Source organism: Marmota marmota, unplaced genomic scaffold (genome assembly GCF_001458135.2).
Source record: "Marmota marmota marmota unplaced genomic scaffold, marMar, whole genome shotgun sequence".
Lineage (NCBI taxonomy): Eukaryota > Metazoa > Chordata > Mammalia > Rodentia > Sciuridae > Marmota > Marmota marmota.
Genome location: NW_026000093.1, coordinates 20,671,205 through 20,688,705, shown reverse-complemented (window position 1 = coordinate 20,688,705; position 17,501 = coordinate 20,671,205). Strand labels below are relative to the sequence as shown.

At 36.9% G+C, this 17,501-nt stretch overlaps 1 protein-coding gene across 2 annotated transcripts in view; it reads left to right on the top strand.

Annotated features, from left to right (window-relative positions):
• The window catches only part of Slco5a1 (solute carrier organic anion transporter family member 5A1), a 136,844-nt gene that overhangs the window by 79,655 nt on the left and 39,688 nt on the right, over positions 1 to 17,501 (top strand). Inside the window, exon 5 of one of the 2 annotated variants that reach the window (XM_048783026.1) lies at positions 2,267 to 2,431. The exons of the other annotated variant lie outside the window; for it this stretch is intronic. Within the exon in view, the coding sequence (XP_048638983.1) occupies positions 2,267 to 2,431 (165 nt within the window). The remainder of the gene's footprint in view (positions 1 to 2,266; positions 2,432 to 17,501) is intronic. 2 annotated transcript variants of the gene reach the window in all.

Here is a 17,501-nt window from a genome sequence, read left to right as displayed (position 1 = left end):
TATTGAACTGTCTACTTTTCTGTATTTGCAACTCCTAGCAGTTGGAAAGCAGACTCCCATTACTCTGTAATTATTTGCTCTGTCTCTCTGTATGTAAGAAAACACTCAGTGCCACTACTTGAAGGTACAACCCTGGACCTGCGCCCTCCATTCCTGCAGGGCATTCAGGCTGAAAGCTCAGCCTCAATAAAGGGGATGAGGAAGGTGGAAGAAAGAAGGAATCTGGGCTGGGGAGGTAGCTGAGTAGAGCACCAGCATGCACCAGGCCCTGGCTTCAATCCCCAGCACTGTTAACGTAGAGTTTTTGAAAGTCTGAACTTTTCTAAATTCTACTTAAATAAAAAGCAGACCTTGTTTTTTAATGAAAGAGAACCAAAACCTATTTCTATTGAGTTATGTTTGAAACTACATTTTTATTGTATCAGGTGAGTCTAAATGGAAAACCGGTTTAGTATAACTGGTATATTTTAAAATATGTATGGGATACATATTTTTTGTATTAAAATTTTTTATTTTATATTTCTCCCAGATGTTTTTGATTCAACACATTGGCTTTAAATATATCAACTAAACTTAATGTTAATCTTTATATGTAGACAGGTAATTTTTCTATTTTTTTCTAATTTCTAAAATTTCTAATTTTAAAATTTTGGATGTGACATTTTAATCTTGTGTTTGCAAAAAAGTATTGGCTAGTAATATGAAAGGCTTTATTCTCTGGTGTGTTTGTCCATGTTAAAAAATAAAGTATACAGCTTCATTGTTCTTTCAAAATGCTAAACTTTTAAAAATTGAATTAAGATGTAGAATGTTAAATTTTTAAACAATTATAGCAAATAGTCTTGGCTTATTAATTTTAGATTCTGAGGAATAAGAGGCTATGAATTACAGTTTCAATGAAAGTTGTTCATTTTTAATGAAATCACTGTATTGTGTTGGAGCATAAGGGGATAACTATTCTTTGAGATGACTTTGTCAAAAATAGTGCAACTTATTTTTCCTTGAAGAAATGTAAAAATTACCTAAATGTGCATTAATTTACATTACAAACATACAAAAAATACAAAATATATACACAGAATTTCATTTCATTCTTATCTTTCCCAATTCAATCCTGTTCATACAACTTAAGCCCTTAAGATATATATTGATAAGTATATAACTATTTTTAATTTTTTAAAAAATTTGTTCTAATTAGTTGTATGTGACAGGAGAATGCATTTTGACACATTGGAGAAGTATATATTTGACCACATATAAGTACATTAGTTTGATTTGTTTGATTTTTGTGACACTATATATGTATGTACATTTTCTGCAGCTTGCTTTAATCATTAATAACAACATTTCTTAGAGTTCTTTTGTGCTAGTACATGCAGCTCTGTGTCCTTTTAAACTACTCTGTAGTATTCCATTATGTAACTAATTTATTTAAACGTTTCCCATTGATGCACCTTTGGCCCCCTTATTTTTTTTCTGTTATAAACAATGCTGCAATGAAAATACTTGCTTATATAGCTGTAGCAAGTTCTGTGAAATAAATGTCTAGACTTAAGGATGAGGCTTTTTTCTCCTTCGTGAGGGGTGGTCCAGTAGATGCTAAGCCACCATCTCTGGGCTCTCCTTCCCCTTGGGGAGATCATGGTTCTTTGTTTTCCAGTGCAAAGTACCTGAAAATGTCTGATCTGATGGCCTTATCCTTTTGAGCTTCTTTAGCTATGATTATTTCCTAAGTGAGGCTGGAGAACCAGGTGCCTGACATCACCTTCCTGTTCCTCAGCTGTGGGCATCTTCAATGTGAGGTCAACAATATGGCGACTTAGAAATGCATGTTGTAAGGGGCATGATGTTGGGGGAACTGGTAACCCTAATTTAGGACTGATCTGCAGGTAATTCCCACATTAAATGGACTCAGAGGTCTTCATGGAAAATAACTGTCTTCAATCAATAAAGAATACAAATAATTTAAACAGATTTTGAAATAGGAGTCACAGGTTGGGTGTTGCTTGTAAGGATATTTGTGTATGAATATGGTTGTAGGTGTGTTATTTCCTTATTCTGGTTGATAATTAAAACATCAAACCAAAACCAGCTCTATTGAACCAAGGGGTTGTTTTCTAATCGTCATCAGATCTTTCTGTTTTTATTCTCTTGTGGCAAATATTGCTGAACGGCTACTTGCAGTTCATTTCAAAAACAATTCAGTTTTATTTTGTTTTCCATCCATTGTTTATAACATTCATTTGTCATTTTTGTCATTTTGTAGACCTACCAAGAGCAGCTGTCAGGATCTTAAGCAACATGACATTCCTTTTTGTGAGTTTGTCATACACAGCTGAGAGTGCCATTGTAACTGCTTTCATTACCTTCATTCCCAAGTTCATCGAGTCACAGTTTGGTATCCCAGCTTCCAATGCCAGCATCTACACTGGTAAGGCACTGCCGCGAGGGCAACTTGAAAACATGGTCATTTTGACCACTAGACTGAAATGGGATGAGTGAAGAGAAAAGTTCAATCTAACAAGTTCATTATCAGCTTCCTGTCCTCCAAGATTTTAGCCAGAGGAAATCCTTTGGAATGTGTTTTCTGTGATTCCTATTGTATTACCGTGTGACATATTTACCAGCTGTATTCTGGAGAAGGGAGAATTTAACATATTTATGTTTTTACGTTCCTCAATTTTAAAAAATGAAACAGGCAACAGCACCTAAATTTCAATTTGAATAGATCATTTTATGGGTTGGCCTGGGTCTTAAAAACTATTTTGAAAAAATTGGTAAGTGTTAAGTTAAAAAATTGGTAATCTGAAATACAGATTAGTTCCATGCGATTGGGATTTTCCCTTCACAAATGTGGACAGACTTTAATTGAATTACTGGAGATACTTGAAGTTAAACAGTAAATTTATAAATTTTATGTTATATGATTTATATTTGGGTGGATTGAGTTTTTAGGAATCTCTGATACAGGTACTCATGATACTGAGTATTCAAATCTTCTTTCCTAGTATATATTAGAACTACAAATATGGGAACATTAATTCTCAGGTATTGGGGAATTTTCATTGTACTATGTTATATAATATTCTAGATATTTCCTTAGTCATATTAAAGATAGTCCATGACTGTATCTTCCTAAAGGCTCAATATATTAATAAATTATATTTAAACAGTATGAAATAATGATAACTTTCCAGATAACTTGGGCTCCCAAACATAGTAAGCTTAAATTATTTGAAAATGAACAGGCACAATTTTATCGTTGTAGAAAGAGAAGTTGATTTGGAATATTTGGGTAATTGCTTTGCTCTCTGCTTCATTTTTCCCACATAAAGACATAAAATTCGGTTGTAGGTCCCTGATCGAAAATCATTTTAAATAGAATATACTGCTATGGACCATTGCAAGTGTGAAGCATATTTACTGTTGTAAATATGAAGCAATATCACAAAGTATGTATCTCGTTCTCATTTTCTCTATCTTGTTTCAAAAATATAGTTCTCCTATTAATAAAGTAAAATTTTCAGATGATTTTACAGTTTTGTTGTCAGAAAGTTGAAACCCCCTGTTTCTAGTTTAACTCTTCAGCTGAACAACAATATTTTGCCAGAATTCTTGGTCAGATTCTGCACTCAAAGCCTTATAACTTAGACTCTAAGCCACTAGCTGTTAAGTGTAGTTTCAAGCATTTCCCAAATTAAATTTCAATGTTAAAAGATGTTACTGGAAAGAAGTTTTGGAGTAAAATAAATTTGGGATATGCTGGGTTAAATGACATATTCCAGAGTTCTTTGCTGCAAGTCTTTTTCTCCCCCTTATTATGCCTGTAGGCATTGTGAAGCTCTCAGAGGAAGATTCAGACTAGACTCTTTCCAGATTTATTTGACCCTGAGACTTTATTCATAGGCATCTTTCTTATGATCAGTCTTTCTCAGGACGCACATGGGGAAGCCATCCTTCATGTCCTGTTCCAACCACACTAAGGAGCAGAGCCGTCTAGATCATCCCACTTCCCTCCTAAGGTGCTATTTTGACCTCTGGGGCTATTGGGGCATGGGTCCTATGCTGAGCCAGACAGGAATTGAAGCCTCTTGGGTGTATGTTGTCCAAAGCCATGTCTTAATTACTGGCAGAGACAAAGGCTAGAAAGATAGTTCATTGTAGAAGAATGGAATAGTGTTCAGCTGGACCTGGGGTGTTTGGCCATAGAGTTCCCAGTGGTGGTATGTTCAAGGCAGCAATCAACAAATGTGGTCCACCTGGTCAGGAGCGAGCAGGATTGAATGAGGCTAACTATTCATACCCTGATACAACTTCAGGATGACAGGAGCGATATCACAAAGTGACAATTCCATTCTCAATTTGTAGTCAGCAGTTTTTTTCATCCCTCTGTTCCTCCCTCTCTTCTTTCCTTCCTTCATTCTTGCCAATGCAATTTGTGAAACTGTTGAGAGCCACAGCCGAAGGGGCCCCAGCAAACTTTCAGCTGCCAGCAAACTTCCATCTGCCAGCTGATGATTGGCTCACAGTGGCCCCAGCAAACTTCTAGCCGCCAACTGATTGGCTCCTCTGCGGTGATGCTCATTGGGCTGTTTCCCCACCTTTTCAGACCATGGAGCTGCTCATTGGGGGACTTTTTTTGGCTCCACCCACGTGACCCAGGCAATCGGCCTCAAGAGCAGGAGGAGTGGGGGAGGTGGAGAGGCTTGTGGGAAGCCGGTGGTGGCAGTTGGGCTCTGAGGGTTTTTCCTGAGGAGCTGTGTGGTGTGGTGTGTGTGTTCTAAAAATAAAGTTCNTGTTCCTTTGGGAAGAGGTCCTTTTACCCCTGTGGGAAATACGTGGATAGTTTACTGTACTTTCTTTAAGTCTTGTCCATCCCAGCTCACACGCTCTCTCCTTCCTTTCCAGACAGACAACAAATAATAACAGTCAAGAGATATCAGATTGATCAAGAGTAGCGGGTGGCCTGTTATAGTAAGATCCAACGGGGGTGATAGTTCTTTTTAAAGTTCCTGTTATTTCTTTCTGAATTTTTATCAGGTGAATCCTTCTTACTTTTCTCTGAATATAAATTTTTTTTCTTTTTTAAGGACTTATTTAAGTTGTGATCTTTTGTTCTCGGAATCCTTTCCTATGTATGTAGGGTGAAATGGAGAATTAAGAAATTTATCTGAAAAGACTTGACAATAGTTTTAATTTCTTATCCGACAAGGTTTTTGAGTTCAAGCCACTTTTCATATTTCTTGTAGCACTGGGGTTTGAACCCGGGGCCTAGCCATGCTAGATAATGTTCTATCACTGAGCCACATCCTGAGCCTCTCATTTCATTTTTAAAAATTATCTGGATAAATACCTCAATCCTCCATAGTGATTTGCTCATGAGCAGTAGAGAAGAAGCCCCAGACACGTACACAAGACAGGACATTGATCACTGTCATTCATTTGGTCATCCAGCACCATCCCTAGACCTTGTGTATGGCTGAGTAACTGCAAAGACTTGAATCAGGGCATTGAGCTGCTGATATAACTAAGAGGAGAGAGAAAGTTCGAGAAATGTGCCAGGGAAAGCTGATTAAATAAACAAATAGAAGATTTGGGCTGCAGAGATGATTTTGGATGGTGGGGTGGGTGCTTGGCATTTTTCATGGAGCAAATGCCTTTTAATCAAAATTTTTAAAAAAGTCAAATTTTCCCATTTGGTGTTGGGAGGAGAGGCATTTCTTACCTGTGGAGGACCAGCTTAGGCCAAGTCAAAGCACAGGGGAGGATAAAATAAGACTTGCTCTAGCCAGAGAGAGAAAGATGAGCAGTTCATCCCTTAGGTCATAAATACAGGGGACTAGGAAGGCAAATGGATGGTGTGGGGTGGGAGATGCTTTCTGACATTTTGGGGGTGGGAAATCTGCTCAGGGACCTTCCATGTCACTTGACCACACACACTGAAATCCCTTTGGGGGACACCTTTGCCCTAGTGGGAAATGATGATACTAATGTTTGATGAGGTCATCACTGCAAACACAGTCAAGCCCATGACCATCTTCCTGTGTATGTGTCTACATGACAGTGGATCTGTGTCACAGTAGACTTCCCATTCATGGTCTTCCTGCTGATCTATTTAGGGTCACATTTATTGCTTGGAATTAAATATTATGAAGTTGATATTTTGGAAAATACTGTAATGATGGGAAAAGTCTTCAAGTAGGGATTGGACAGTATGGCGCTGATTCCTGTTGCTACCGGTTACTAGCTTTCTGGCTTTGGACACATTACTTACTCCATACACTCAGTCCAATGGGGATAAGCTCTCCCCTGTCAATGTTGATGTAAGGAACAAATAAAGTCATGGATACTAATTGGCTCTAAAGCTTACCTAACCTCAACTAGATTCAGCAATATAAATGGGAAAATATGACAATAATAAATTATAGGAGAGAAAAATTATTATTCATTATTTATGTTGATGATACCTTACTTTTAAAGTCATGAAGCTTTAATAGGTCTGAGAATGAAACTTCTGTAATAATAGTGGTGATAATAAAATAACTGCTTATGCTTATTATTTACTAAGACACTAAGCATTTTTATATGGATAACATCATTTAATCCATATACTCAATGCCTATGCAGTAAATATTATTAATTATGCCCATTTCAAGATGGGGAACCAAGGTCCAGAAAGGTTTGAGTTACTTTCTTAAAGGCAAAATAGTAAGTGGTAGAGCCATAAATGTTAAAATTCTGTACTCCTTGGAGTCTTTAAATATCAATTCATGATTTTACTTGGAGTATTATAACAGTTGTATTATCATTTCATTCATTTTTTTTTCATTATTTCCAAGAAACAATATTCTGGTGATTTTAATATTGTCCTTCCACCTAATTCTGCAGCTGCTTCTGCTGCTGAGTCACGGTCAACAACATTAGTTTTCAGAGCCTGTGATTTTTCAGCATACCTTTGCTTGGGATCCTCTAGTTTGGAGTGTAGAATCAGAGTTAGATATTAGAGTGTCTTAATGTAGCCTTAGAAAATTCTGTTTTGCTTTTCCATAATAGAATAATCAAGATAATTATTTCTGTGCTACAGTGATTAGGTTGGGGTGCTTATTTTTAGAAATGACTGTACTTTTTATTATTGCCTAAATAACCAAATATTTGCCATCTGTCTTCAGCTACTGATTTCTGGTTTTGTCCATGAGATTCGAGCCGGGTCTGTGCAGCTCAAATTGCAGATTTTGGGAATCCATCTATCTTTAGATGCAAGAGATCTGTGAATGTGCTTTCATTCTTTTGAGTGCATCAACATCTTTTCTATACTAGTCCTTCCATTTTATAAGGGTAGTTTTAAAAAAATTGATTTTGTATTAATTTTTATAAATGTATGCAGTTTTTTTTCACTGCTGGAGATTGAACCCAAGGGGTCACGTATGCTAGGCAAGTGCTGTACTATTGAGCTATATCTCTACCCCTAAATTTTCTTTTTTAACATTGAACTTAAGATTTCCTTGTAGTTATGGATGTGCTTTAGCATCACTAGCCATTTCCAAGGTCAGGTGATGACCTTTGACTCTGACACCTTTGCTAGTACCACACTGAAATCCAGTGTGCTCTGCAACAAAAAGGGACAGTCCTTGCAAACCCACATTCTGTAGCAGCTGCTATAATCTTCTCACTTACATAACTTTAATCAGTCTTGATGGGAATAGAGGCTGTTAGGAAGTAAAAGTGACAATTATAGGCTCTTTGTCTTTTGGGCAGAGAGATATTTATCACACTGAATTACATTTGTTTTTCTTCAATGCTAATGAGAACTTTTATAAAGGTTATAGTGGACAGCGTCAGGACACTCAAATTCTCTTTACTTTGTTATTCATCAATTAATTTAAGAAATGTTTGAGGGCCCATCATGTGGCAGGTTCTTAGCCAGTACATGAAAGATGGTAGTGAAACAGGGTTCAATTACTAAAGAAGATTCAGAGGACCCACAATGACATGCAGACATTGAAGGATGGGTTATTACTATATGGTGATGGCATTAAAGTGAGAATGCACTTGGCAGCCACAGCTATGGCATACCAAGAGGCAGGCTTCAGCTCCCTTTAGCTTGAAGGGTGTGAGTGACAGCACCACTTTCTGTCTTCTATCAGGCACCATAAGCATGGAGCACCCTGGACTCAACAAGTCCAAAATGGTGTCTTGGATGGAGTCTTTCATATTTTAAAAATTCTTTTTATATGTTAAAATATTTTCTGTGTTTTTCTGGTCACTTTGGTTCTTACTATGCAATGAGCCTCAATAGTAGAATTCTTCAGGGGACTTAGTGAGCTCAGGAACAAAGCATCATGCTCATTTCTATTAATAACCAGTATCAACCAGCTGGTACCAATCATCCAAACACTGTCTGACCCGTGGTTAGAGAGCAACACTGTGTTAGTTGACTTTCTATTTCTTGTGACAAAATACCTTGAGATGATTGACTTATAAGGAGAAAAGGATTATTTTGGCTCATGGTTTCAGAGTTTCAGTCCATGGTTAGTTGATGCCATGCCTTTAGGGACTGTGGCCAGGTAGTACATTATAGCAAGAATATGTGGGTAGAGGGGGTCTGTGCACCTTGTGGTTGTCAGGATGCACAGAGAGAGAGACAGAAAAGGGCCAGGGACTCTTACTCCAGTGCAAGGTCATACTCTCCATGACCTAACTTCTTTCCACCAGAACCCACCTCTCAGAGGTCCTGTCCACTTACAATAGCGCCACAGCAGGGGAACAGACCTTCAACACTGGGCTGATGGGGGACAGGCAAGATCCAAACTGTAACAAACATTATTAATCAAGTCGACAGTGTCCTTCAGATACATTGACTTAATCAGCAGGACAGCTCAGGCTAATTCCAGGCCTGCTAGAGTCACAGCCACAGCAACTCCTGGGGCTGCAGCAGCCCACAGGTCTCTCTGCCTTCATGACACTAATCCACTTTGGAACTTCAGGCTTTTTAGTTTTTCTCTCTAGGTCTGTTTTCTAATCTAAGAAAACAATCATGAATGAATTCCATAATTTCTTCTTGCTCTAAAATCATAGATTCAATAATTTTTTCAAGGCTACATGTACCAAATAAACATTTTTCTCACATTCCCTGTAGAATTATATTACTTTCTTACGTGTGTGTGTGTGTGTGTGTGTGTGTGTGTTATTAACCACTTCATCACTTTGGCACTTATAGGCTGGGATCATTATTGACATTGTTTGTTTTCCTTTGCTGGGAGTGGCCCAATATGGTCCACAAACTTCTCTTTGAATCCCAGGCCTGTCACTTAACTGGATGTTAACCACACTAAGTCTCAGTTTCTCATTTGTAAAATGAATGCTTATTTCCCAGGACTACTACAAACAAACAAACAAACAAATAAATAAATAAAAGAGATAATTGTATCTTAAATCATTTGGTCTATAGTAAATGCTCAGTAAAAGTTACCTTTTCTCCCTTGTCTGTTTTGACATCTGTGTTACACTTAAATCTCTATTTAAATGTCTCATTATGTTGTCTCGTTTAAAATAAACTGCGTTGAACCTAATTTAGAGTGGCAACTTGAAGTCATTTTTAAAAACTCCACCTGCTAAGAGTAATAATACATGCAAATGAAATTTTAAGAGGGAACTATTTTAGTCTTAATCATAAGAGTAAAGTAGCAGAAATGTTCTGGGGCAGGGGACAGTAAAAAAGTATTGTGGAGCCATGTTCCTGTTCAAAGTGAATTGCAAATCTTTCTCTCCATCTCTTTGAATTGCTCTAAATCAATTCACCAAGAATCGATGCCCAATTTCTTATTTGGCCAGTTTTCAAGAAGAGCAATATTTTTTTAAATTCTCTCTCTTTTTATTTATCAATTTTCAGAGTAAAAAATTATAGTCTAGCAAATCTTTATAGTGGCCAGTATATTTTTAAAAATATGTTATTATGAAAACTCATGTTTTTCTTTTAATAAGTTTTATGGGCTTTAATCCATTACAGCCATTATTCCTTTTGAAGCTCCAAATGTCCCATCTTTGGTCCCTGGGATCCCCTTTGAATTAGTTCATTTAACACTACCTAAGCAATCTTTGAGGTTTCTGACATGACAATAGATGCCTTGCTGTTTGTACACATTTCCTACCCTTCACCTGGATCAGCCATATGTCCACAAGGATCCTGGTTCCTTTGAAAGGAAAATGGTATTCGGAGACCACCATTAGGACACTAGCACTGCTCATTGTTCCAAGGTGTCTTTTTTTCTGGGCTATTTTTTTTAAACAAAAGAGAAAAAGTGAGTTTACACTAATATTTGTACTTCAACTTTAAAAATTTTATGTTGCTACCGAACTCCTTGAGTATATTATAATCTCTTTCCTCTAACACTGAAAATAATTTTTCCTAATGACTTTAAGATAATTACTTTATCCGTGTGTGTGTGTGTGTGTGTGTAATAGTTTCAAGCCAATTCTCAGTATTATTACTAACAATGAAATACTAAATGCAGATTTGAACTTCTTTTTATCTTGAAGCCTATATCTTACTGTGAATATGCAAAATACTCTGTCCTCATGCTATTTCAAATAATTCTCCTCTTTTGGTTATGTCTGATAAATTGTAAAGTTACTTGTTTTAATTTGTTTTCAGTTTTTAGGGATTGGGAGAGGGTACTTGGGATTGAATTAGGAACACTCAACCACATCCTCAGCCCTATTTTGTATTTTATTTAGAGACAGGGTCTCACTCAGTTGCTTAGTGCTTTGCTGTTGCAAATGGCTTTGAACTCGCGATCCTCTTGCCTCAGCCCCCCGAGCCTCTGGGATTACAGACATGCACCACTGTGCCCAGCTATTTTTATATTGTAAGTTAAAGTTGTATTGTAAATTATATGAAACATTAAGAGGATATGAAAATCAAAACCATTAAGTAGTAATTGGTTTCCATCTTGACTTCCTCCCCTGGTCTCCTTCCCTCTGTAGGAAGCTATCTATTTTATTACTTTATCCTCCTTCTTTTGTTTTTGAACATATAAGTAAGTGTGTTTTTTATGTATGCACTGTATGTAATACACATCAGTATTTCATATTAGTATTTCCCCCTTTCATATCCTAAGGGTGACAAACCATACACTCTGCTCTGCACTACAGCAGAACAGAGATGTTGCTCATTTCTTTTTGTAGCCATAAAACATTCAATTATAGGGAAGGATCATGTAATTCAGTCCCTATTGGGGGACATTTGATTGTTTCCATTTTTTTGTTATAATGGCACATATAGTGATGTGTATAAGTAATTTCATAAAAATAACTCTCTTGTCTAACATGCTTGTTTCTTTTTAACTACTTAGTTTAATCGAGCAGCTTTCAATTTGCTTTTAACTCATATAATAGTCGGTTTTTCATCACCATAATGAAGCACTTGAATGGGATAACTTTATAAGAAAGGTTTATTTATCTCACAGTTTTGGAAAATTAAAGTTCACATGGCATGGTGCAGGCTTTGGCTCAGTGGTTGATGACTGATGGTGGAGTGCATGCAGAGGAAAGATCATATCTCTAGCCAGGAAGCAGGGGTGTGGGGTTGGGTGTGTGTGTGGGGATAGGGTGGAGGGCTATGTTTGCTTTTCTTGTATTTATTTATTTTAAAAATAATAATCCTTTTGTAAGAACTAGCTCAGTGTCCCAAGAGAAATACTTAATCCCTTTTGAGAACTTGCCCCCAATGACCTCCCACTGATACCCTACTGATCAAGCCTCCAACACCTGGATGCTTGAGGAACACATTCAGATCATATCCAAACCATAGCACCCTGGTTGAGAGGGTAAGGGGACTGAGAGGTCATCAATATATTTGACATATATTTGCCACTCACCCTAACCTTCACCCTACTCTTGCCCAAGCTTTAGCATTGACCCTCAGATTGTTATAAATATTAAAAGAGTGAACCTTTTTAAAAATCACTTTTAAAAATCTACATAGCTTTTGGGAATCTACAGCCAATTGGAATCTTTTCTTCAATATGAGCCTGTGCCATGCTGGCAAAAAGTGTATAAGGTTTCCACTCTGAGCCAGGCAAGGTGTTAGGTGCTTTCTAGACACTATTTTATTCCTTCAGCAATACTACAGTGGAGGCACTACTCTCTCCAGTACAGAGCTGATGAAAGTGAGGTACATAGAGCAGTTTTTGTAAGCTCTAGACCTAAAAATCCATAATATGAGTCCATATTGTACAGATAATAATACTGTAATATGAGTCCATAGTATACAGATTAATCTGGTCCTCAGAGACTTTTATGTTTTAGAGTTCTTATTGTGCTAATTCTCCTCTAATTTTTAAAGTATTAGATAAGACATATAGCATAGTAGCTAAGAAAGGTCATTGTTGAGAGGCAAACAGATCTTGTTGAAATCTGTGCTCTGCCTCTTTATCCATCTATCCATCCATCCATCCATCCATCCATCCATTCATGAACCATCTCCTTCTACCCATCCTTCACCCTACTCCCCATCCATGCACAAATATTTATAAAACACTGCCAAGAGCTGGGCACTGTGCAATATGAGAACACAGAGTGATCCTACCCTCAAGGACCTTACTACTGTAGGTTGCCTGTTACCCTGCACATGTCCATAAACATGCATGAATATCAAAGGTTTGAGATCAAATGAGATAGTATGATGTAGACTTAGCACAGTGCCTGAGAAGTAGCTGTTAGAAACATCTGTCATATCCACATCTTGAGATATGCTCAGGAAAAGAAATCTAAGGCAGAAGAGTAATCAGGATGCAAGACTTGTGGAAAACATTCACAGGCAAGATTGTCTGGAGGGAATGGATTTTAAGAGCAAGAAGAGGGAAAGGTGAGACTATTAGGAGGTGGAAAATGGAAGAGAAGGTAAGAGACAAGATACTAAAGTGAAGAGCTGAAGGGTTATCCCATCTCAACAGACAGAGGCTCAGAAACATAATATACATGATAAGATTACAATTTTCTTAAAAGTGTGGTATGTTATACATGCAACTGACTTCACCTGAATCAGTATGAAGCTAAGGTTAAATCTTTGTCTTGAGTTTTTTACTCTCCATTTATTTCTCCACTTCAAATATGACTACTTTTCACAACTCTTAGTGGGCAAAAAGAAAATGTAAGTGTTTTCCCTTCATGTATTTGAGCTTGGTAAAGTGAAATGCTTCATTTTGCTTATCTTGAGTGATTAATCTCACAGTCTTTATGTCTGGGATTTATTTCTCATATATGTTTTCCATGCACACGTGCATATTCTCTCTACCTCCCCCCCCACACCCCACACCCACGTTACCTATTTATGAGGGATATTCTGGGTTTAGAGAATATCAGCCCCATGTTCTCCAGATTTCTGCCTCCACATCCACAGCCCCATGTTGACCATTGCTGTTCAGAATGGCTCGGAGGCCCTCAAGAGCCTCAGCCCTCAAAAATATTATATTTTGTTCATAGGACAGGATTCACTTATGAATAAAAGTTGGGTTGAGAAGATTAGGGAGCTTTTCAGAAGGACTAAAAACCCAGGGGAAAGAGAGAAGTCTCAAGAGCAGATGTAGGAACAATCCTGCCATTAAGTGCATCATGTCTTTGATTAAATCAGCATCTAGGACCTGCCCAGTAGATGTGATTTAGGAAGGAATGAAAGCACTTTTTCACAACTCTAGAGTGTCAGATTGACTTAGTTGACCCTTCATCAAATGCCAACTAGCAGACATCCCACTCTCCCCACAAATCCTCAAAATCCCCTGATCTTTGTGAGCCAACTCTTTTTCTAGGCATTCGAGTTAATTCAAGTTAATCAATGTCTTGCCACTTTACTCTGAATATATGCAGTATTTTATTACACATACACACACACACAAACACACAGAGCTGGGAAAATATATATATGTGTGTGTGTGAGTGTGTGTGTGTGTGTTTTCTTTTTCTCCCTTGACACATTAGACAGAAACGAGGTTGAATTTCTGGGCTTTTTGTATTTATAGGGTGGGACAGACAATCAAGAAGTAAAGGAGCTTGATAGTTAAATTATTACTTTTAAGAACCCAGAAACTTCTTACTGGGCATGGTCATGTTTTGGAAAGGCCCATGCTGTGTTCAAGTGAGGAGATTTCTTTGCAGTGAGCCAACCTACTATAAGAGAAGAATTATGAATTTTTGAGGCAGAAGATCTGGGTCCAAGATCTGCTTCTGCCATTTATTAGCTGCATGACCTTGGGTGGCTTAACCAATTTCTCTGGGCTTGGTTTTCATAGCTGTGAAATGGTATAATTGTATCTATTTTAGAGAGCTGTTGAAGTTTTAAAAGTTTAAGGGACCCTGGCTTGCCTCTCTATTCATCAAATTATCAGTCTCTCATGAAAAGACAGGAGAACCAAGATTATTTATAGAAAGAGGTGATAGGAGGAGAAAGTGGGTGGTGTATAACTTGCCAGTTTTATGGATAAGCAAGTAAAGGAAGAGGTGCTAACTCGAGTATTCATGGACTCACAAGTACAGGCATACTAGGGCTGGAGACAAACTGTCCTCACCCTCAGCTCATTCCACTGTCTCTCATTTCCTCAGAAGTGCTTTCTGTTAACTCGTAAAAATCACATCCAGAGTTAATGAATATCTTGGCTCTAAGTATAGCAGGATATGATTCTCACCACACAAGCAGGAAATACCTTACTCTTTTCATCTAAATAATGAAACATGTGCTTGGACATTATTAGGAGCTGAAGTAATGTCTTTTTGTAACTTGGGCCATCTCATGATGGACAGCAGAAAATTCTTCTTTGTTGTCAAACTCAACTTACTGTTGAGGCATTTTTTTTTTATATTGGCCAGAGGTAGAAGATGGAATTATTTGGGTCTGTTAATGTTAGACTGATTATTAGATTTTAGGCTAAGAGGGTTTTTTGTTTTTTTTTTGTACTGGGAATTGAACTCAGAGGTGCTTAACCACTGAACCACATCCCCAGTCCTTTAATTTATTTTTATTTTTTTTTTAAATTTTAAGACAGGGTCTTATTAAGTTGCTTAAGGTCTCACTAAATTTCTTAGACTAATCTTGAACTTTCGATCCTCCTGCCTCGGCCTCCCAAGTTGTTGGAATTACAGGTGTGTGCCACTAAACCCAGCTAATAGTTAATTTTTTCAAGCCATTGTATTGAAAGTTTTTTCATATCTCTATATGCAAAAAAGAAGAATATAATTTATATTGATGTTTTGGTTAAAGTAGACCTTTAGAAACATTATAGGTAAATATTTCTCTTATGGGACAATTTGTGTATATTTGTTTTATATAGATTCATATTATTTAGTAACTTCTTTCTTAAGTTTATTTAAATTATATACTATATAAGTATCAAACTCTTTGAGGGATTCAGAATATTAAATAGCTCATACTATAGCTTGGATCCTGAATGTCCCTCAAAGGCCCATTTGTTGAAGTCTTGGTCACCAGCCTGTGGTGCTATTGGGAGGCGGTGGAACCTTCAAGAGTGGGGCCTAATAGAAGGAAGTTAGTCATTAGGGATTCCCTTGAGGGGAATATTGGGACCCCGGTCCCTTCCTGTCTCTCTCTTTTCCTTCCTGGCTGCCATGAAGTGACCAGCCCTCCTCTACCACATATTCTCACCGCAGGTCCAAAGCAACAGGGCCAAGGATCATGGATTGAAGCCTTTGAAAACTGTAAGCCAAAATAAACCTTTCCTCCTTTTATAAGTTGATTTTCTCACAGCAACAGAAAGTTAATCCAGAAACTTACAAATTAAATGTAAAAATTAAGCAAATACATGTTGTGGTATCTTTTTAGTCACTTGGTATATACTGCTGTTTCTAAAAAACATATTGAAACTGTAAATAAATGAAAAAGTATAAATTTGGGTGAATCAAAAAGTTTATGTGATTTCCTTAATAGTTCATATTTTTTAAAATATCACGCTCTTCTTACCTTTTTCTTTTTTGAGAGATATAAGGAATAAGTGAATAAACTGTTGATTATCAGAAGTACTTGCAAATGTTTAATTTGTTTTCAAATATTTATTATGAACAACAACAAATTTATTAATGAAGATTGCCTTGGAGGTAGAACAAAAAATAATTTTAATGTAACATAAAACAAATATACCTTTACAAACACCAAGAGAGCTGAAAATCAGAGCTCTGGTCTTGTGTTATACTGTTTGTGTGTGGCTAAAATAATGGGTAGAATTTTTCCCATGAGTTTATTTTCTTGTTTCTTGTATTGGCATGATTGAATTTCAAATGTCAATAATTTTCTAAGAGTATGTATTTAATATAGTCTCAAATATTATGGCTAAATTATGGTTAAAAACTCATCACTAATGGCCTAATCTATTCAAAATCTGCTGAATTTGTTAATATATGCCCCCCATTCACACATAACACATGTCTACATAAACATATATTCACACACACACACACACACACCATACATATGTTAACAAATGTTAGCACTTTTTTTTGTCTTGAAGGTTTGAGTTTGTTTTAGGAAACATGCCACTATTGGACAAACAAGTAGGAGTTGAGAGACTAGGTTTCAGTTTTTATTTTATTTTATTTTATTTTATTTTTGGTACCAGGGACTGAGCCCATAGGGCACTCTATCACTGAGTTACATACATCACCAGACCTTTTTTGTTTATTTTTGATACAAGGTCTCCCTAAGTTACTTAGGTCCTTGCTAAATTGCTGAGGCTGGCTTTGAACTTGAAATTCTCCTGCCTCAGCCTCCCAAACTGCTGGGATTACAGGCCTATGCCACCAGATTTAAAAGGAGCAATACATTTGGAATTCAGGTAACAGATTTCTTAATTTATATGTGAAAGAGCTCTGACTTAAAATCAGATTTGTGTTCTGTCTTTGTTCTGTTTTCTCTCTGATACTGAACATCTGTTCCAGTTTCCTTGTGCATAAAATGGGGATAAACAGCAATTAATCTCTTGGAATAAGTTTACGTAAGATTAAGTGTAAGTATTTTAAGACTGAAAGTACTCTACAAATTTATCAGGATTACTACATAGTCATTTCATTTTCCCAAAGTCTAGTTCCTTATCTGTTTAAGCAGATAATGCCTGTTCACAGGACTATTGTATTGATCAGTTTAATAATTGATATGAATGTGCTTTGAGAAAGCTATGAAAGTTTGCTTCATGAAGTTGAAGTCCAGACTTACTGCTAATTTTGATTAAAGCTGAAGTCATCTCACTCTAATGTAAACACATTTAACCTTTTTCTTTTCTTCTTTCTTTCTTGTACTGGGAATTGAACCCTGGGCACTTTACCACTGAGCTACATTCCCAGCTTTCTTTTATTTATTTATTTTTAATTTAGGACAGGGTTGCACTATGTTGCTAAGGTCCTCCTTAAGTTGCTCTAAGACTGCCCTTGAACTTGCGATCCTCCTGTCTCAGCCTCCTGATTTGATGAGATCACAGGTGTGTTGCACTGCACCCTGCCACACT